Here is a 21047-nt window from a genome sequence, read left to right as displayed (position 1 = left end):
GCTGCACCTCTACATTCTACTTGACATGGGGATAAAACCTTTGCTTTCAATCACAGAACTATGTCTTGACTTTTGGCCTGGTTGGGCAGTGAAACTAAAGGTTGAAAGATGTACCGGGATTCTAGCAGTCAGAAGATTACACAGGGTAGACGTGAGAGGAGGCATAAAACTTACCCATATCCCCCCCCCCCCCCCCCCCCTGTACCACAATGTCAAACCTCAATCGCCTTCCTGGCATTGTTATCTGCTACACCAACACAAACCAAAACCCTGACGCGTGGCACATTCATGTCACATAGCAGAACTGATATTAAGTAAAAGATGGAAGTCCCACCTTTAGCCTGGTATCATGGGACTCTGGCCCACAACTACGTAAAATCACAACTTTGAATAGCGGCAAGGTCGCTTGAAATCGGAGTATTTTCTCCGCAGGCTAACAAAAGCAAAAGCTCCAAAAACTTAGATAGAGAGTTTTATTTTTGTTGCTCTCACCAGGGTCACTCGAGTGATCGATTAGGCACAACTTGGGTGCGGCTATTCGGTTGTGATTCTGATGTGTAGAAGGAAGCTCTTAACGGGGCAGCTGGTGAACATGGCTGTGATATGGCTGGACTGACGAGTATGGATCCGCCTGATATGACTGGTCCATCTATTGACTGTCTCAACTTTCCCATTGGAGCCTGGCTGAGCTTCCCGCAGCTTTTGCCTGGTACTAAGTTATTTACTTTTGAGTGCAGATACGATGGTATTTGGCCGAAGTTTTATACCTCTAGTCAGGGATCTTCTATCCGCTCCCACACTTACCTTCCCGCTCATTTGGGTTTAGTCAACATTCGCGATGCTGTACGTCTGGCAGCCTGTTGATCTGTTGGGCAGTTTCCCCCGGTAGGATGTACTGTAATTCTACAAGTCATAAGGTTGTATGCAGGGTAGCGTCAAGGGGTATAAAGCTTACCCCTATAACCTTGTTTGTTGTGATGGGCAAATCGCTCTACCCCCCAGACGCAATTGGCGCACTAAATTATGGGTCCAGTTTCACGCCATCACCACAGAGCAGATATCCGTTAGCGAGCTGGGCGTGAAGCTATCAGGCGAAGAAGTCCAGCGATTGACCATCGCGCGGATGTTCAGCAAGAACCCTGCGAGCCTTATCATGGATGAGGCCACAAGTGCCGTAAGCACCTAGACGAAGGCGAGCATCCAGCATGCTTTGGATGCTTTGAAGACCGGACCGGGGGACACACATCATTGCGCACAGCCTCACAGGCTATCGATGGTATTCGTGATCCAATGAGGGAAGCATTGCGGAGACCGGTATACATGATGACTTGCTTGCGAGATGGGAGAGGTACCAGGACCTGTGAGCCAAGTTGGAGGCATTTCAAGAAGATACTTGGCTTAGAAGCAGTGTTGTATTCTTGATGATTAGAAAAGATTTTGTAGCGCGAGTGTTTGGAGGGTACCGTGGGATGACCTTATGCATAGGACAATCTTTCGTCACTGTGCATGATACAGTGCAACCGGTCTCATGCTTTCAGTCCCATCTGGCTAGTGTCGTAGCCGTTCGCCTTGAGGTACTTCTTGAATCGGACGTCTTCATCTTCCAGGTGCTTGGGTGCCTGAGGGAGTTAGTTGGGGAGGCGATCTGCTAGCCGAACAGAGAAAAAAAAAAAAGCTTACGTCGGGAATGAGAAACCAGACACAGAGGGTGCTGACGACCGAGATGCCGCTGCCGATGAGGAATATGGCCTGCTGCCCCTTCAGTCGATCATCGTAACTCGCCAGCGCCGCGCTGAGCGCCGTTGTGCCGATTGCAGCTCCAGCCTTCCCAACAGCCGCCGCAAAGCCAAGGAAATGGCCCTGCAGCGGCGTGGGAAACGACTTGCTTGAGACGAGGAAGTTGCAGTCCCTGGGCCTGACGGACAGGAAAGTCTGAAAGAAGCTGTAGAGCGTGACGAAGAGCGGGAAGACGTTGTTCAGCTGTATCATGCTGCCGCCGATGGCGAACCCGAACACGCAGACGATGGCCCAACCGAGGGCGTACGTCTGGCGGCGTCCGAGGCGGTCCATCAAGAGGGCGCCGATGAAGGCGCCCGGGAGGGCGAAGGCGTTGATAAGGGCCGACCAGCCGATGGACTCGATCATGGTCTGTTGGGAGGAGAAGCCGGACACGAGTGTTGGGGCTAGCAGGTTGAAGGGGTAGACGACCGCGTCGTAGAGGAACCAAGCGCTGCAGCAGCCGAGAAGGGCCTTCCAGTAGAACTTGATGGCGAGCCAGTACGGGATGTTCTTCTGGATGGCGTGCTTCTGATACTGCTGCGAGTCGACGAGTCTCAGTCTAAAGAAGAAGATGACCAACGGCAACTGAAAGGGTATTAGCCTTTGAACCTGACCACAAGGGATTCCCTGGAAGCGGAGGACTGTGGTCAGGATGAGACAGTGAGCTTACGAAAATGCCGATACCGAAGCAGATGCGCCAGATGCCATCACTGGCCTCGTCGTTGTACGCCGCAATTACAATTAGGGAGACGATGCTGGACCCGACAAACCCGGAGATGATGGCGGCGTTGGTGGACACGGCAACCAGCATACCACGTCGCCTTCTCATCGCCTCCGTACTGTCGGCGCATTCTAGCGCCTGGGAGGTGCAGACGGTGTATTTGCTACCTTGCGGACCATCAGCATTAGGGACTTCTTTTACTGTCAAAAAGGTGTTGTTTGTCTTGACCTACTGGCACCAACACCTGCGACGCCACGGCCAATGACCATCATCCAGAACATGCCTTCTACGGACGTTCCGTGAGCTGCAGTTGCGATGACAATACCCTGGTTTCCCGTTCATCAGCGGGAACAGGCTTACTAAGAACGTATTACCATATTACCGGAACTTACGAGAACGAGGAAGAGAGTCGTGAGGATGATGCCCACTCTTCGACCGAACTTGTCGATGCAGAGTCCAAAGATCAGCATGCCAAAGATGTCACCAACCAGGATTGAGTTGGACAGCCTGGTCTTGATGGTGTTGGTCATCTGCTTCGGGTAGCTGGCCAAGGGCGTTAGAGACTTATTTTCAACAGTAACATGATACAGTTAACGAAGGTCTGGAACTTACAGCTTCGCCAGAACAGTGTTCATGTACCCAATGATCTGGATGTTGTATCCGTCCGAAAATAGAGCAACGCCTTGGACGAGGACATCGAGCTTTCCAGCTGTTCTGACGGGGGCCTCGGCTTTCTGAGACGAGTCATCGTCGCGCTCAGTTGAAAAGACGCCAACATCTCTCTTGACCGCGTCATCGGCGGCCTCGTAGGTTGCTGCAGCTTGGGGTGCGGCCTCCATTGTGGCTCTTTGATGGAAAGTGGCAGCTGGTCCAACAGAATAGATGATGCTCGTTGGCAATTGAACAAGGCAAATTCGTCAAGTCATCTAGGGAGATATGAAAGACACACACATATATATATATATGGTAGATACTGTTGACTTGATGACCATTTTCAAATAGCACGTGGCATCCTTGCCTGTACCGAGCACTCGGGACGCGTGAGTTCAATGGGCTTTGATCATCAACCTGTCGCTATTCTCCACACGTTCTGTAAGAGAAGAAAATTTTGACCTGATTTCACTCTTCACTAGAGCATTTCACTCAGTTCATCGGAGGCTATGGCCGAGACACGTGCTCAAACGGAATCATATCGTCATAGAGGCTTGATAACAGTCCCACGGAACATGACCGAGATACGGGTACCGCCGGGTAAAACATCCGAAAGAATATCTTGCTATCGACTCCTTGGAGTCGTGGACGTTGACTTCCTCGACCGGGCCGCAAAAACAAGCTTTGACTAGTCTTGGAGACTTGGCTTCGGCACATCTCCGCAACGATCCCGGTGGATCTCCGCCGCGTCTGGTGCGTGGCCGTCGTCAACCAGCCGCCCACGTGGCGGGATACGCTCGTATCAGACGTCCATCGGGGCGGGGTCCCGGTCCCCGCAGTTCGCGGTCCGCCCATCGACTTTTCACAGCTCCAGTACTCGGATCCTTTGGCGAGGTTCGCTTCGGTTCCGAGCATCGCGTATGTGCAGATTGGGAGGCCAAGTGGTCCGGGATGTGGACTGACCTGTGGGACACTGATAGGAGCAATGTCTGATGGATGGTAAGCTGTGAGCAACCTCGCACGTGTGTAGATCATTGGAAGCATGACAAGTTGGACGTTCAACTCCACTCAGCAGCAGAACGGATCTTGCTCCGGACGGCTCCGGTCGTCGGAGTCTCACTCAATCGGCAACCGGGAAAATGAGTACGGTTGGGATTGGGCAAGGGCTGAGAATCGATCTTGAGTTACAACACTACACTTGACTTCAGTATCCATCACTTTGCGTGTGCGAAAAAGACGTTTGTCACTGGAGTGAACAGCTGCGGAGAGACTGTCTCATTAACAAATCAAGGTCTGTTTGGACATGGCACTTGACGGGGTCTTGGATGCCATCTTGGCGGTTGCAACACTCACCTTAAGAGCCACTGCCATCTTGTTCACACGATTCGTACGTATTTTCAGGGCGAAAAAGTTCCTCGTCTTCTAACAAGCTACTAGCACCCTCTCGGCAAGCGATATTTGAATCGTATCTATGGAAGTTTAGCACTGTATATCGGGGGAATCCTGCTCCGGTTGCTTCTGCCCACAGGACCAGCCAGATCTCCGAAGAGACGCCATCCAGTGCTCATATTACTCCTTGGATGTGTCGATCGAACGTCACCCCTTGCAAGCTTCAGCACAGTTGTTTTGAACTTGTTATCGTTGGGCGCGGTGTGGGATTTTCTGTACAGGGGACACTTCGCACACCAGAGCAACGAGCTCTTCTTCTCTCGGCTTGGCTACGTTGACGAAACAACGGCGAGAGTAGTCGTGCGTTCCCCCATTTCCCCCATCACATATGTCGAGATCACTTGGAGTCCATCGTTGCGTTCTGGCGACGAACCGCCAAGGTCGACGACAATATCTGTGGCCGAATCGAACGATTACGTCGGGACATTTTCTCTCGATGGCCTCGAGCCAGACACGGAATACACCTACGGCACCAACGCGAGCCATTCGGGTGTCTTCAGAACCGCCGCAGCATCACCGAAACGCTGGAGTCTCATCTCGACAAGCTGCATCAAGCCCTTCTACCCGTACAGTCCGGCAGACCACGCTCTGCGCATTCGAGGCCTGGAGCACCTGGACCACTACCTGGCGACAGACCCGGCCGACATGATGCTCTTCCTCGGCGACTTCATCTACATCGACCTGCCAGTCGCGCTTGGCTGGACGACGGAGCACTACACGACCGCATACCGCCAAGTCTACGCCTCGCCCAGCTGGTCGCCTGCGCTGCGTTCGCTGCCGTGGCTGCACGTATACGACGACCACGAGATCATCAACGACTGGGCGGCGAACGAGACGGGCCTGTACCAGTCCGCGATGCGGCCGTTCTGGGCATACCACGGACACGCCAACCCCGCTTCGCAGTTCGGCCTGGGCGAGACGTACTACACGTTCCGCCGCGGGGACGTGTCGTTCTTCGTGCTCGACACGCGTCGCTACCGGTCCGCCGAGGCCTTGGAAGACGGTCCCGGAAAGACGATGCTCGGCCCCGCGCAGCTGTCCGACCTGCAGCGCTGGCTGAGGACTGAAAAAGCGTGGAAGGTGGTCGTCAGTAGCGTGCCATTCACCCGAAACTGGAGGGGCGCGGATGCGGCTGATAGCTGGGCCGGGTACCTTTGGGAGCGAGACATGGTCTTGGACGAGATGAGACAGACAGACGGCGTCATCATCTTGAGCGGGGTAAGTGGTGTTCTGTCCCGCTTAAATGGATTCCAGGGTGTGATATCAGCAACTAATCCAGAGGTCGGTTTCGTACAGGACCGCCATGAACATGCGACGACGGTGTTCCCGCCTAACGAAAAGGGCGGCAAGGCGGTCATTGAGTTCTCGACGTCGCCACTGAACCAGTTCTACGAGCCGTTTGATCGGTTCCACCGGCAGATCGAGGATACGGACGTCTCGGTCTACTCCCATCCGTGGGGTAACTCGAAGTTCGGCAAGGTCAGCTTCGACACGTCGGAGCCCAATCGTCTCAAGGTCAAGTATGACCTCGTCGTCGATGGGGGAAAGGTATGGGATTATGTGTGGGAGTATACGAGGAGCCCTGTTGGCTTTTAGCCAGGAGTCGGAACGTCAAGGTATGCATGGCACGCTCGCAAGGAGGAATGGTCAACACTGGCGCATCATCAATGGAAATCTCGAAACGTTCAACTCTGAGCATTCATGTTCCCCTCTCGATGGACTGCTTGGTTCGTGCATTCCCCATGATCTGCATTGCCCTCTCAAGCATCTTCGACATGCGGTACGTTCGCGGTCAATGTTTTCCAAGCCGATTGAATATAAAGTTCCCTCTTCCTTCCCAAACGCCCAGTGAGCATCTCAGCTTCCGCCCAAACGCCCAATCGCTATTCCCTGAAATGCATGTTTGAAAGCATGCCGTAATTCGAAGTGAACAAGTGTTGTGTGTTGATGCCGAGCGACTCGTGACATCGACGTTACAAGTCGTGCCTGATCAAGAGTCGGGTTCGGTGATAGTCGGTCTCCGCCTCGTCGACCGCGACGGTGCACGTATGGGTGTCGACGTTTGTTCGTGTTCTTATTAGACGACAGGCTGCAGGATGTCGGTGTCGGCGTTGAACCCGGCCTCCTCCCGTTCGAGGTTGCCGTGGACGCCCGCCCTCGCGTTCAAGTTGTACTCGTGGCGGATGATGTTATTAACCGGGGTGATTGCTGCCTGCGCGGCCCCGAGGAGGCCCGCGGCAACGATGTAAGCGAGTGTTGCCTTCATCTTGTGGGTGTAGGTGATGTAGATGTGTGTATGACAAGTTGATGTTGTCTAGGACTCGGAGTTCACGGTGAAGGATCGTGGTGGCGTATCCAAGGTGAACTTGCAGATGACAGAACGACGAGACCCAACACGTTTATCTCTCCTTCTCTCGACTGCAGTACCAAACACAGAACGCGAAGCTCTTTTCGAAGAGGGAGGAGAGGGGAGAAGGTGCCTCCCGGGGCTTATTAAAGCGAAAAACGAAAACCGATGCGGCACGGCGGCACAGCGGCAGGTTGAGTAAGATTGGATGCTCTTAATCAATCATCAAACCTTGATTGTCTTGAGGTGGAGCCAATGAGCTTGAGAGATTCGGATCTTCGGACAGTCCTTGCAGCAGCACGATGGGGAGAAGGATCGCCCAGACTTGACTCGCTTAGGAATCTCGCATGGGTCAGAGAGGTATTTGAGAGGGTATTTCAGAGAGGAAGACAGACCTTCAGTGTCGTGCCCCCCGAGTAAATGAGTGCCATCTATGGGAAGTTGGGAGATGAGACCGGTGGCCACTTAAGCGATCCCCTCCCCCCTCTTTGCGGTTCTCTGAGAACGTGGCAGCGGCCAGGGATGGCGTGACGTGACTTTTGCTTATTTGGCTCAAGATTGGGGCTCTCCCGTTTCAAGTTTGTGAAGATGCGCGCCGCTACTCGTGCTCACGTCGCAGGGCATGGATCTGCCGCTTGGCTCGGCCGATGTGACACAGCGCTGTAACCCAATTGTTTCCACCGAGCCCGTAGCATCGCCATGTGAGCGATGCAGGTCCATCGGAGACTCACTTTACCTCAAGGATTGGCTCAATAAGAGTCCAGAGAGTCCACAAACGACCTGCCTTTCTGGTTGAGATCTGCAGTGTCTGATTTTCGCCATGAGAGACTGACTGGGCCGGCGGGTTTCTGCATGCTTACTCATGCATGCTGGAAGGCAAATTGAGATCATCTGAGCATCTCGGCGGCAGACACCACCCGTCCCCGAGTTGCAAACGCATTCCGCCGGTTGATTGGGTGAGCGAGTTGAAGAAACAAACGCACCGAGGAATGGCCCGATCCCGCCCACCAACACGTGTCACGCCTTTTATGTGAGCAACATTGTCATCGTTCAGCAACAACCAGCCGACTCATCGGCCGAAGTGACTTCATCGGAGCATTTGAAGACGACAAGGTCTGTTAATGCTGTCTATTGCGTTCCCAAGAACAGTGAGCCGGTTCCCTCAACTCTTCAACAGTCGCTATCGCTATCGCTATCGTAATCACCTCGTAACTCCAGGCTCGCAACTCCAAGCTCGCTTCCTCGGCCTCGTGCGTTTCCTTGTGAAGTTGTGTTTTCCCGTCTGCTGAAACTTCGCTACTCCTGCAGCCACCAGTTCACATCGGCATTCTTCTGTCCGAACAGCATGCTTTCGGCAAGGCCAAAAGTCGGCAGCAAAAGTTCAACGAAGGCATCATGGAACAGTGTTTTTGCCCTCCACAACCTTAGTTTGGCCGTCATCTTTTCCGGGAGTCTCCTCAGCTGTTCATTGTGCTGGCTATTCGTATTCGGCCTCCGATTGAGCTTGTGATCCATCGTGCGATGAGAATTGAAAACCTATATAAAGGCCTCCGGGTTGCTTCCTGGTCTCGTTATGTGTGTTGAGGAGAAGACAAAATTCACAAGCGCAATTACTAGTTACTCTTCCTACGGTTCTTTATTCCTTAGTTTCGAAGTGCCTCTAATATGCCTGCTCAAAATGGCGAAAACGGTAGCCGCACCGAAAACGGTCAAAGCAAAAACCAATATTTGGCCATGGTGGGCGATGTCCAAGCCGAAATCACAAGGCTACAAGTCCAACACCGCTGGATCCAAATGTGCCTGCAAGACCAAATCACCTTTGCCCCAGTTGACCTCACCAAAGATGGAGTGAAGGTCCTCGACATGGGCTGTGCCGACGGTATGTCTCATCCATCACAGCCCTCAACTTACATATCGAACGTACCTGACATGCAAATAACACCTAGGGACGCTTCTTCGCGACCTGCACAAACAGGTCCCGCCGTCGGCGCAGATGGTCGGCGCAGATGTTTCAACCGTCTTCCTGCCCAAATCGCCCCAAGGAAACATCCGCTACGTAACCCAGGACGTGTGCGACCCCCCCGCAGCGGAACTCAGGGGTCGGTTCGATCTGACCCACGTCCGGAACGTCCTCCACAGCGCCCAACGATCCGGGGTCCAGCAAGCTGTGGCGAACCTGGCCGGTACGTGTTCTGTTAGCCTCTGATTGCCGACTCTGCCTGTGCTTCGATCTTGACAGCTACAGACACCCTGGCACCGGGCGGCTGGCTGCAGGTTATGGAATTAGACATCATCCCCGGCCAGTCGGAGCAACCTCAGGCGCTACAAGACTTGGTCCAAATGATTGGCTACATGTTTGAGAAGCAGGGCATGGACCGCAACTACGCCAGCAAGATCCCAGGCTCGATGAAGAAGGCCGGTCTCCAGAACGTCACGGTTGAAAAAGTCGAGTGCGGTATTGGTAGAGTGCACAGCGACGAGGCCGCCGTGAGATCTTCCATCGAGCCCTTCATGCATATGATACCTCTCGTTGCGCGCAGCGCCAAAAGTAGGTCGGCACACAGACGATCAACGACTATCCTGAAGACTAACATGATTGATAGTGATATGCCCCGATCTTGACCCCAAGATCTACACCAACTTGGAGGCGAGATACGTGAAGGAGATGACCGAGCAGGGCGGCTATTTTCCAGCCAATATTTACTACGCTCAGAAGCCGATGGCGTGAGTGGATGTGAAATGCAGTTCAATCGCCAACAGCAACTCTTCAATTCACTTTGATAGCAGAGTCCTACGTTGGCGAATAATTCAATGTTGTGACATCGTTCCCAAAACAATTTCACAACTTTCGTTAGATTGAGCAAATCTATTCTCGGGAGGGGGATCATAATTCATATTCAAGCTCCCAGGTTCACTCTGCCCTTTCGTTTTGTCGTAGCCGCCATGTTAGTTCTCAAATAATCTCTTGCAGATTGTTAATATTAGGGAAGTGACAATTATGCCTCTACTAGACTGCATAGTATGTTGAGAAGTAGTCCTTTTCCTCTTAGCCGAGACTGTTTTTCGATCGTTGACTCAGCCCTCGGATTGTTCGCGGATGCGTCCATCACCATATGATTATAGAACCCTGCTCTAGAGTAGTTTTAATCATCTAACGTCCGATTGTATATTTCTATCTTGAGTGGGTTTCCGCACGCAGCTAGTATTAACCAATATCATTAAGATGGATTGTTTTTTCTTGGTGCCGTCGGGATCCGTGAATGTCCTGTATTGTCCATAGACAGTCGCGTCACGAGGCAAGCTGCTGTAAGGGATCGAAAGGTCAGTCGCTTGGGTGAGATTTATCGAGACATCTACAGCGATTCCGTACTCGAAATGCCTCAAGGTGTTCCATCTGAAATCTTCGTCTACCGCGCAGCCAGGCCGTTCTTGACAAAGAAATCGAGAATCTTGCCGGTTGTCTCAACATGCGAGTACTCCTAGACTGCTGTCAGACATGTTCTCTTCGTACCCAGGTACTTCAACTCACCAACGCCAGACCATGGCCGGCCCCAGCAACGACGTAAGACTCGAACGGGCTGGCCGCCTGCAGGAAACTGGCCGAAGTGTCGAGGATAGACTTCAACGCAGGGTTCCCGGTTGCCGAGCAGTTGCCGCCACAGAAAGGGATATCTCGGTCTACAGTGCATCCGTGTCAGCCGCCCCGTCAACTGGGAACAAATCGGAGATAACTCCACTCACCACCAGTGACGACTAGCGCAGGCCCGGTGAACGAGCTGGGAAGTCCGGTGCTGCCGCCGATAGTCAACAGCTCCCCCAGGGCCGCCGGCTGTCCGCCCTGGTACGCCGCCCGCAGGATCTCGGGGTCGAACGCCCCGGGGGCGAAGAAGTTGACCTGCCCGCCGCTTACCGACGCGGGCGCCACGTACCCCAGAGCGTAGTGGGACAGCCCGGGGAGCGAGTTTGCCTGGACGAACCCCCCGCCGAGGACGAAGTACGGCAGGAAAGTCGCGTTCTGCGTGAAACCGGTCAGGACGATGCCGTCAGAGAGCGAACACCCGCTGTCGTTGACTGTTAGGCCGTATGTTTGGATTGCACCGAAGCTGTGGCCGACGTGGACGATCTTTTTGAAGCGCTTATACTCGAGCCCAGGGATGGTGCTAGCGCGGAGCCGTTCCGTCAAGGCCCTGAGGGCGGCGAGTTCCAGGGTCTGCTGAATCTCCGACACCGGCTCGCCGTGGGAGGAGGCGCCCACGCCGAGGCGGTCAAAGGCGAGCGTCGCGTATCCGTAGTCGTCGACGGCCGTTTTGGTGTAGCTGTAGTTGTGGTTATTCGCGGGAAAGTCCCAGTAGCTGGCGGTTTCAGCGGATGTCATGAGGAAAATACGCTGGGTTCGAGTCACCTTCGGTCGAAGCCGATGCCATGGGTCAGCACTTGGAGGACGGTCGCGTTTCCGCCATCGGGCTCGCAGTACGTTGCCGCCAACTCGTATTGGCCACCAACTTGTGCCTCCTGGTTTTCACGTCAGCGGTGGTGTTACGAACGCCGTATGGGGGTTGTGATTGACATACGCCTGTTGTGATGTCGCTCACAAAGCTACCCCCTTGCTTCGTGAGTTCCAAGAGAATGTTGGTCACATCGATGTCAGTCTTGGGCGTGGCCAGGTTGAAAACCTGGTTAGTTGCAGAGACGTCCAGGCAGATAGTCAGCTCCTGGCACTTGCGCGCTGCCACCATCGCCGCAAGGCCTAGGAAAGATAGAGTCGTGCTCAGACGTGCCATTGTTTCTTCTTTGGTGTTCCTGTTCAAGTGAAGGACGAGTGATTCGTCAAGACTGAGTGGTACTCCGAGTCGGGTCAGTATCATAGTATCTTGAACGGCAAGACACTATTATATACTAGCGACGAGACCTCGGAGGATCACACGATCATCTCTGCACTGTCGGGACTCTTGATCAGAATGACAAATTACACAAAGTCCTGCTGCCGAATGATGTCGATGAATTTACATTGGCGCCCCGTATGCTCGGCTTAAACCGACGTGACAACTCGGCGCAGCAAATACCTAGATAGCAAACCTTGACTTCGTTGCCATCCCCCGAGACTTCTAAGGGGGATCTTGGCAAACACGGCCTGCCCGTGACACTAAAATATCGTACAATGCGGAATGAAGAACTTCACATCACATCAACTTGGCGGTGATCACTGGTCTGTGCTGCGTAGAACGGTGACAAATACTTCGGCAGAACCGGTGGAGCCGCTCGTTCTCGCTTGTTGCAGAGGGAGATGCCAGGAGATGTAATCGAGTTGTTTGGCCTCTCAGATTTATGTCTAGTAAACCATAAACAGTGGACAACCGCGTCGGCTTAATGTTTGAGCGTCTGGCCTCGACACCGTTGGGACGGACCTAGTCATCAATGTCAACCAATTTCGTTGCTATTTAAGTTCAATCCCCCACAGCCGGGATCCCCCAACGGACGAGAAATGATGGGGAAAGCTCAGCAAATGGTATTCCAAATTCTGGCGGTCGCCTGAAGATCATTTACTTTTAATTAATAGATTGCTATAATCAGACTTTGTAAGGTTTACACCCGATAGAGATAAATAGTGAGTTGGAAGCAACGAATTTCTATCGAGCAGTGATTTCAGTTGAGGCTTATTGCTGTGTCATGTCACCGTCTCATCTCCATCGTGTTGGTCTCGCAGACCTGAGGCGCTGGAAACTTCCTGTCGTCGGGTGTTGGCCCTACAGTGACTGTAGGGCTTGAATGAGCCGGGCTACTTGTGAATAGTTGTGGCCATAAATATGACGGTGGGTGCCATGATTTTTTTATCAATACCAGAGGCATCCAGGAGACTCTAGGGGATTTGGTATGTGTCAAGAGGGCTGGCCAACAAAATCAGCAACCCGACGTCTGGAGGCTGACTCAAACTAGACATAGCTCGCCAGCTGGCTGGAGCAGTCCAAGACTGTGTTGGGCGCCTTCAAGCACTTTGGACTCAACCCAAGCGCCTCTTAAGAAGTATTACGGAGCGGAAACCGTTGGGACATCATGAGGGGCTGCGAGAACAGGCCGGTGACGGCAGTAACGATCTTTCAAATGGCCGTTGGAATGTGATCAAGACAACAGCAATGTCGAGGACGTTGGGGTATTCGAGTTTGATGGATGGTGAAAATGAATAACAAACCCCATGCAAACAGGACGATATGAAAGGGATTGAAAAAGACTCAGAATGTGTGGTTGATGAAGCCTGGGCAACTGGTGCTGCGAGTAAGGGTGTCAACATCGCCCTGCTTGGGAAGCGACCCGCGGCCAAGCACCCAGGCCCAAAGTGATGATTGGGGAGTCCAACATACTGTTCCTCCCTGAGATTGACATGCTCAAATGTCATCCGTTGGCGCGTGGCATTGTTGAACAAGGTGCTGTGCCGCTATTGTTTGCAGAGGTTTGGCTTTGAAGAACGAATGCGCGGGTCTACGTGATTACCTTGATTCTCGACATCTTCGGCGGGACCTGTCCGAGACATTTGTGGTCTCCATGTCTGGCGCATATATCTCCTGCCTCATCAGGACTCGGGCATGGAAAGGGTTCGTCTTCGTGTGATGGCAACATTAAACAGTGGTCAACTTCTAATTCTCTTGTCTGCTGCTTGTTTTGTGCTTTGTTTCGCTGGTTATTACGTGGATTGTTTTGTTGACAACAGGCCAACTCCACGCTGGCAACCAGAAGCCGCTTTGAGTCAATTCGTAGGAACTTAGGCTAAATAGCTGTGCAGAGGTATGGATTGAGATCCGACTTTAAAATTTTAATGACTGAATGGTTTTCCCAGGGGTTTGTGTGAATCGTTTTCAACAGGACATCAAATTCCTCGCTTCTGGGAACAACGGCGGGCGGCCTCTTGTAGGGATCAAGGTCGTTCATACTATGGTGAAGACCGTTGCACAAACCTGTGACGTTGAACGTATTACTTTCAGCAAAAATATTTGCGGCTGCTACTACCGATAAGGGAGTGGTCCCAGGCTTTCTCATGCTATCCTCATTCTCATCACTATCCGCGAGGTCTAGCGTCAAGGACCCATTCATAACAACAAAGAACACACACTGTCTTTAGTCACACTTGGCAGCGTGTTATTAGGTAATTTCTGGCCCGGGCTCGCTGAGCTGCTGCTGGAAGTTGTATAAATGCAAATATCGACAGTCGAGGACTTATTACGTGGCTACTTGGTGACGTTAAAAGAGGAAGACATAAAGACAGGATGGATTGAGAAGATTGTTAGCACCCGTGGGATTGATACTAAATCACTCTAAATGGTGCAGGTGAAGCATCGGTGGACAATTTTATGAACTTGTTGAACATCTTGGCAAGAATACCTCTCTCGCTGGCTTTCAAAGGTCGGCTGGAAGCATCTAGTACGGGGTCAGGGCTTTGTTTGCGTTCCAGTTTCTCCAGCAATTCCCCCACCACCACATGGATTTGCCAGCTCAGAAGCTTTTCCTGAGAAAAAACAGTCACTTAGTATGCTGGAAAGCATGTTTCTCAGTTAGTCAAAGAGAATGCGGGTTGTTATCCGCTGCGCCTGATGCTTGAAGCAACTGCTCTAGCTCGCTCGCGTCCGTAGGCCATGGTGTCCTTTGCTTCCATACCCACAGCTGCTGTCCATTCATATGTTCCGGCCATGAGGGGTTTAGTAGCTAACACACGGCACGGTGTGAGTGTACTACCGCAGCTTGTGATGGCAACTTGTTGTGTTGCCCGCCGGCCAGACACGTACATGCACTCCACACTGGCCCTCCGGTATCCCCTGAAAGTCAAGTCGCCCTGCCCGGTCACACACACGATACTTTTGTCCAAGTAGCCGGCGTGGTAGATGATCGTACGACAAGGTACGTAACGTCACGATCGCTCGGAAGGGAAGGCATAAACCAGAAGAGGGAGCACTCATTGCAACCCAGCCTTCGTCTCTTGGCAATATTGAGTCGTGGGTCGTTTTCCCTGTCTTCGCGGAGGCCAACAGATTACTTGCTGCTCCGTGACGTAGCCCCTTTTATTGGGCATAGGGGGCTGTGTGAAAGCCATTGATGGATGGATTGGCAATCAGCATCTTGCTACTGTTGCTAGATCTACATTGCAAATGCTGTACTGGGCCGGTTGTGTATTTAAAGTCAAGCTCCGTCGAGACCGACTTCAACACTTTGCTCTCGGTTGTCTTCACCACAGCAGAATTATCTCGCAACCCACTGTTTCAACTTCGACTTTGTTCATCAATCGTTTTTAGCCACCTCAAACAAGATGTCGCTCGTCCGCTTCCTCAAAGGGGGTCTTCACCTTGCCGCCATACTGCACACGCCCCCTTCTGCGCCGGCCAGATCTCCTGGCATTGTCGTCGTCCATCCAGGCGGCGGCGTCAAGGAGCAAGCGGCGAACGTCTACGCTGAGCGCCTGTCTCAACAGGGATACGTGACCGTCGCTTACGACGCCCTCTACCAAGGCACTTCGGAGGGCCTCCCTCGCTTTCTCGAGGATCCCAACTCCAGGGTGTCCGACGTCTCTGCCGCGGTCGACTACCTCCAGAGCCTCGAAAGCGTCGATCCCGATGCCATCGTTGTTGTGGGAATCTGTGCCGGTGGTGGCTACGGAATCGCTGCTGCCACCACGGACCACCGTATCAAGGCCGTGGCAGCAGTTAGTTTGGTCAACATTGGTGATTCCACCCGCCAAGGCTGGCTGAACACCCTCAACCAATCCGATGTCTTCGACGTCATTGAAGACGCCAGGCAGAGGCTTCAAGGCACTGCCGTCGGCGGCAACGTGACCATGATCCCATACGTGCCAGAGCCTGGCCCGGATGTGCCTCCGGACCTGGTGGACGCATGGGATTACTACCGCACCCCGCGAGGCTTCTACAACACCTCCCAGAACGTCATGCACGGCTCGTCCACCCCGCTGATTCTGCGCTTCGACGCGTGGCAGTTCACGGACCAGTACCTCACGCAGCCCACACTCCTCATCGCGGGCGAGGACGCCGACAGCAGATGGCAGACGGACAAGATCCACGACAAAATCAAGGGAACGAATGCGAATGCCACCAAGATCCTCGTCCCGGGGGGCCGCCACATGGACTTTTACGACCGGGAGCCGTACGTGGGCCCCGCGCTGGACAACATCACAGCCTTCTTCAACAAGCATCTGAGCCGTTAGGGTTCTGTTCGCAACATGGGGTCCGTTCATTGTTCATACGTCAGGAAACTTCCAAGTAGACAGAAAATAGTTCACCAATGAGATGGGCAGACTTTTCGAAGCCCCCCCCCCCCCCCCCGTTTTCCCCGTTCGCTGGCTTACATTGAGCCTCTCGTGATGTGTTCCCTCAAATGACCAACTACTGATGCAGGCATTCTGTGATGACTTACTTACCGGTCCTTGTGGGTTCCCTCTTTTCTTTTGAGACGAGACGACAGCGGCCGGTGGGTATGGCTGTGGTTGCTTGAGGATTCGTCAGACCTCCTCCATCTGAAGATTGAGTTGACCCCAATAGAGACCATGTTGTCTCGACTGTACCGATTTGATTAAACCTATGGCTATTTTCACATAGTGACGACCGTCATGTTTTTCTTGTTTCCGGATTCCCCTGCTCTCGGTGATATGGTGGATGGCCTTGCGAGACTTCTCAGCCTGGACCCAGTCGCAGCTGCGTCTGTTGTCTGTTTCTACTAAATCGCTTTTCAAGACGGTTTGCTTACAAGAGTCTACCTCTTTCTTGGGCGGGGGAAGCATCCTCATTGTGGGACCAAAGAACCGTTCCGACGTTGATTTTGGCCTGTGCTGGCGTCACAGCTGGCTCATGAGCCGGACTTTAAGGAGTTAAAGTCTAGTTAAAAGCAACGCTGATGACCCTGCTGACTAGGACTGATGTAGATAAAGACTCGATTAAGGAGCTTTCGTGAAAGGAAGCAAAAATCCCCTGTAGCGCACTGTGATGTCGCATAGGTGTCTTGGCGACTTGATGATTGTTTCCCCTTTTCGGACTTCGCAAGAACCCATCTCCATAAATGGCATCCTACCGATAACCTATGGATGCGGCGCCCTTGTAATAGCCTGTCAAGATAAGACAATCCAGTGGTCCTGGGTCCTGTATCGCAAGCTGTGACCTAGGGGGCTGTGGGCAACTTCAGACCTGGGCTGATCGACGCACACTGGCCATCTAGAAGTCTTGGTGTGTTCGAAGCCTTCCCGTATCTTTTGGCAGGGTACACCAACTGCTTATTCCCAGAGGATCGGCCCAGGTGGTTAGACTGTTGTTCATTTGGCGTTTCTAGCTCAACCACTTTTCTGGGCGTTGACGACGATCACGGGGTCTTGGCAACAGACGCGTACTCTCTCCTCTGGGTGGTGCATCTGCCGGGGCCGCATGCACTTAAAGTTGTTATCTCCGGGCGTCTTCGATGACATGGCTGTCAGCAGCGCGCAGCTCGGCCAGATCCGACCCATCAGATTTAGGTTTCGGTGACATGGATTCCATATCCATTTTTCACAGGGGGGTGGGTTTCTAGATGTACGACAAAGTTCGGCTCTCCCTCCAACACGGCTGGCATCTATTACGCTTACACCAGCGGGCGCCGGTCGATCGATGTCTGATCCGGGAGTACGATCCATAGTACAGATACTCTGTAGCTCTCTGATCCAATCATCACTCTCAATGGACATTCCGATAGTGTCCCTGTTGGGTCACAGCCTTACTTGATCAAAGGAACAGAAAAGACCGGGCTCTGCGGACAAGTGGATGCTGGAGCTGGAAATAAAAATGCGGGGGGTCATTTGCAAATCGTCAACTCGCCCGAGAACACACACACACATCAGTCAGGAACCTTTTTTCTTCCGATCGGAACCAGAGCAAATACACGCGGCCATGCCCTCCCCCCCAAGCCGCCATCCGTCATGGCAGATGCGGGAGCCACAAAACCCTTGCATGCCATTGCCCGACGCTGCCCCTCACTGCTCAGTACCAAGACTCTAGACCCAATGATCATTTGTCATGGCGGTCTTGGTATCTTGCGTGGACAGGAGGGGCTGGAGGGCGCAGATGGGATCCCTCCTATCCATCCCTCTTGTGTACGGATAGTCAGGCGTCCATCCTCAACTCCCTCCCCCCTCCCCGGACTTTTTCGGGCCTTTGATTCTCTCTGCCCACGGGGCGAATCAAACCAGCTGCTCGTTGCTGAGCCACCATATGACGAGTTGAGCTGCTTAGAAACCAACCGCCAAGCCCGCGAATCCAGCAGTCAGAACATGGTTATTCTCCAAGACATGGTCTACCGTTCTTTTTTCCCCATTGTGCCCACACACACAGCACAACACAGCCGTCGGTATTGGCAGACGCCATGCTTACAGTGCATTATGGCGGCTTGGGGTGGTCTCAAGAGTCCCGCGCGGCAACAAAAAAACCAATGTCTCTGTAGGCCGTGATAAGAGCAAGGCTTCCCATCTGCTCGTTCCCGTTCATCCCTCTCAGTTCGAAGTTCTTGGCCTCAAAAAGAGCTTAGAACTCTCGGGAGCCAGATCGCCAAATGGTTGTGTGGCGCATTTTCTACGTGGTATTCGTGCTTGGTCTTCTCGGGCCGCGCACTCGAGGTAAGCCAACCAACCGCGTGCCCATGACAAAAAGCCCTAAAGTTTTGGTGCAGGGCTTGATTTGAGCCTTTTTGTTTTTTTCTGACGGTTCAGCTAGCCCATTCTTTTGCTTCGAATCCGGTCCGCCGAGTCGACACAGTCAAGCACATCGAGTGGTTGACGAATCCCGACGCGACGAGCCCCGATGCCGTTCACGACATCATCCTGAGCCTCTCCAATGAAGCCAGGGAGATCAGGTTCCAGATCGCACCAAACCGCCATGTCCTCTCTCGAAACCTGGAAGTCCAGCATGTCCAGCAAGATGGAATCTCACGACCTCTCCGGCAGACACCGCAAGCGCCGAGTGTTGTTTACAAGGGCTCCGCCTGGTTGAAATCGGAACGCGAAGGAAGATGGGCTAATGCTGGGTGGGCTCGACTTGCTCACCGGAGACGAGACGGCCGTCACTTGCTTGAAGGAGCTTTCCGGCTGCACGGCGAGTCGTATCACGTCGCCCTCGACTCAACCTACCGCCAAACCAGGATGCCGGGAGATCCGGATGTTCCGCAGAAGAACTCGCCGTATATGGTAGTCTGGAGAGACTCCGACATCGTCCCCGACTACGCCCAGGCAAATCTGCTGGGGCGATCTGTAGGTGGACCTTCATGTGCCACTGACCACTACAACAACTCGGTGATGAGCGACATCTCTGCCCGTCAGATCGGCCAGCTGCCGTTCGACCCATTCGACACGATAGGGTCGACCCAGGGATGCTTCTCGACCCGGCGGGTGGCCCTGCTCGGCGTGGCGACCGACTGCACCTACACATCATCCTTTTCCTCCCCCCAGGACGCCCGTGACAACATCATCACCCAGATCAACGTCGCATCCCAGGTCTACGAGGACACCTTCAACATCAGCCTGGTCATCCAGAACCTCACCATCAGCGACGCCTCGTGCCCCGCACGCGAGACCTCGTCGACCCCCTGGAACGTCGCCTGCACCTCCGGCTTCGACCTGTCCTCCCGGCTCAACACCTTCTCGGCCTGGAGGGGCCAGTTCAACGACGGCAACGCCATCTGGACCCTGCTGAGCGCCTGCAACACCGGGCAGGCCGTCGGAATCGCCTGGCTCAGCAGTGTCTGCAGCCGTGGGGTGAGGTCCCAAGGCGGCCGCGGCGGCGGGGGGAACGCCCAGAGCTTCGCCTCGACCAACGTCGTTGTGCGGACCCGCGCCGAGTGGCAGATCATCGCCCACGAGATCGGACACAACTTCGGCGCCACGCACGACTGCACCCGGTCGGAATGCGGATCGGGGTCGAGCGCCCGGGGTTCCGGCAACTGCTGTTCGCTCAGCACGTCGACCTGCGACGCCGGCGGCCGCTACATCATGAACCCGGTGACGGGGAGCAATATCCAGGACTTCTCCCCCTGCTCCATCGGCGCCGTCTGCACGGGCATCGGGCGGGACGTCATCGACACCAGCTGCTTCGTCAGCCCGGACCAGGCGCCCGACATCAACGAGAGCGAGTGCGGCAACGGCATCGTCGAGGGCAGCGAGGAGTGTGACTGCGGCGGCGAGGAGAACTGCCGGACGGACTCGTGCTGCGACCCGGCGACGTGCCAGCTCCGGGAGAACGCCGACTGCGACCCAACCAACGACCTCTGCTGCACGGATTCCTGCCGCGTCGCCAGCAGCGGGTTCGTGTGTCGCGGCAGCACCGGCACCTGCGACCCCCAGGAGACCTGTGACGGCAGGTCGGCTCAGTGTCCCACGAACGCCTTCGAGCCGGACGGCCAGTCCTGCGGCGACGGCGGGGGGCTGGCGTGCGCCTCTGGGCGGTGCACCTCGCGCGACCTGCAGTGTACGAACGCGTACAACGAGACGCAGTCCGAGGTGCAGGCCTGCGACAGCAACAGCTGCCAGTTGTCCTGCAACGTCACCGGTGTGGGCTGCTCCACGACCACGACCATGCAGAACTTCCTCGACGGCACGCCGTGCGGCAGCGGAAGGAGGTGCTTGGCCGGCAGCTGTGAGAGACCGGGCTTCGGAGGCGGAGGCGGCGGCGGCGGCGGCGGCGGAGGAGGAGGAGGGAATGGTGGTGGCGGAGGTGCCCAGGACTGGTTCGACAGGAACCGGAACTGGGTCATCGGTGTCGCTGCCGGCGTCGGCGGGTTGATCCTTCTCATCATCATATCCTGCATGATTTCATCCTGCAGGAAGAAGAAGGGAGCGAAGACGTTGATGAAGAGGGGGTCGGGGCCTCTGCCCGGTATGGCGCACCCGGCGCAGCCGCCGCATCACCTCGTCCCGTATCCGGGCCAGTATCCGCCTCACCCGCCCCCGGGGAGAGTAAGATATGCATAGAAATCTTACGCTGAGATGAGACAGAGAGTAGAACGAGTAGTAAATATCACGGGTTACCTAGATCGCTGCTTGTGTTGTTTCCAGCTTTGTGAACCTTTCTGAGTTTCGAGCCTGACCTTGAATCGGGC

The 21047-nt window shown here is 54.2% G+C and overlaps 7 protein-coding genes across 7 annotated transcripts; 4 read left to right on the top strand and 3 right to left on the bottom strand.

Moving 5' to 3' along the window:
• Positions 1-1526: 1526 nt before the first annotated feature.
• CDEST_03741 (Putative major facilitator, sugar transporter, major facilitator superfamily) lies at positions 1527-3339 on the bottom strand (the record flags this gene model as incomplete). Its single annotated transcript, XM_062919900.1, has 6 exons — positions 1527-1619; positions 1681-2364; positions 2450-2667; positions 2733-2826; positions 2893-3043; positions 3113-3339. The coding sequence occupies 6 exons, from the start codon at positions 3337-3339 to the stop codon at positions 1527-1529; spliced, it is 1467 nt and encodes a 488-aa protein (XP_062775951.1).
• A 1009-nt stretch (positions 3340-4348) lies between these two features.
• Positions 4349-6522, top strand: CDEST_03740 (Putative phoD-like phosphatase, metallophosphatase domain, metallo-dependent phosphatase). Its single transcript, XM_062919899.1, has 2 exons — positions 4349-4538; positions 4589-6522. The coding sequence occupies exons 1-2, from the start codon at positions 4455-4457 to the stop codon at positions 6194-6196; spliced, it is 1692 nt and encodes a 563-aa protein (XP_062775950.1). The 5' UTR covers positions 4349-4454; the 3' UTR covers positions 6197-6522.
• A 1-nt stretch (position 6523) lies between these two features.
• CDEST_03739 (uncharacterized protein) lies at positions 6524-7368 on the bottom strand. The gene has a single exon (XM_062919898.1). It carries the CDS (start codon positions 6864-6866, stop codon positions 6678-6680), a length of 189 nt encoding a protein of 62 aa, XP_062775949.1. The 5' UTR covers positions 6867-7368; the 3' UTR covers positions 6524-6677.
• A 1244-nt stretch (positions 7369-8612) lies between these two features.
• CDEST_03738 (Putative S-adenosyl-L-methionine-dependent methyltransferase superfamily) lies at positions 8613-9675 on the top strand (the record flags this gene model as incomplete). Its single annotated transcript, XM_062919897.1, has 4 exons — positions 8613-8826; positions 8894-9130; positions 9193-9495; positions 9551-9675. 4 exons carry the CDS (start codon positions 8613-8615, stop codon positions 9673-9675), a joined length of 879 nt encoding a protein of 292 aa, XP_062775948.1.
• A 679-nt stretch (positions 9676-10354) lies between these two features.
• Positions 10355-11728, bottom strand: CDEST_03737 (Putative alpha/beta hydrolase-1; the record flags this gene model as incomplete). Its single annotated transcript, XM_062919896.1, has 5 exons — positions 10355-10426; positions 10477-10625; positions 10689-11299; positions 11350-11459; positions 11519-11728. 5 exons carry the CDS (start codon positions 11726-11728, stop codon positions 10355-10357), a joined length of 1152 nt encoding a protein of 383 aa, XP_062775947.1.
• Positions 11729-15237: 3509 nt separating this feature from the next.
• Positions 15238-16146, top strand: CDEST_03736 (Putative dienelactone hydrolase, alpha/Beta hydrolase; the record flags this gene model as incomplete). The annotated part of the gene is made up of 1 exon (XM_062919895.1): positions 15238-16146. The coding sequence occupies one exon, from the start codon at positions 15238-15240 to the stop codon at positions 16144-16146; it is 909 nt and encodes a 302-aa protein (XP_062775946.1).
• Positions 16147-18117: 1971 nt separating this feature from the next.
• Positions 18118-20970, top strand: CDEST_03735 (Putative peptidase M12B, ADAM/reprolysin, Disintegrin domain, Disintegrin domain superfamily). The gene is made up of 2 exons (XM_062919894.1): positions 18118-18573; positions 18671-20970. The coding sequence occupies exons 1-2, from the start codon at positions 18510-18512 to the stop codon at positions 20917-20919; spliced, it is 2313 nt and encodes a 770-aa protein (XP_062775945.1). The 5' UTR covers positions 18118-18509; the 3' UTR covers positions 20920-20970.
• Positions 20971-21047: the final 77 nt, after the last annotated feature.

This window comes from Colletotrichum destructivum, chromosome 2, assembly GCF_034447905.1.
Source record: "Colletotrichum destructivum chromosome 2, complete sequence".
In the NCBI taxonomy this organism is placed as follows: domain Eukaryota; kingdom Fungi; phylum Ascomycota; class Sordariomycetes; order Glomerellales; family Glomerellaceae; genus Colletotrichum; species Colletotrichum destructivum.
This window is presented reverse-complemented; position numbering and strand designations above follow the sequence as displayed.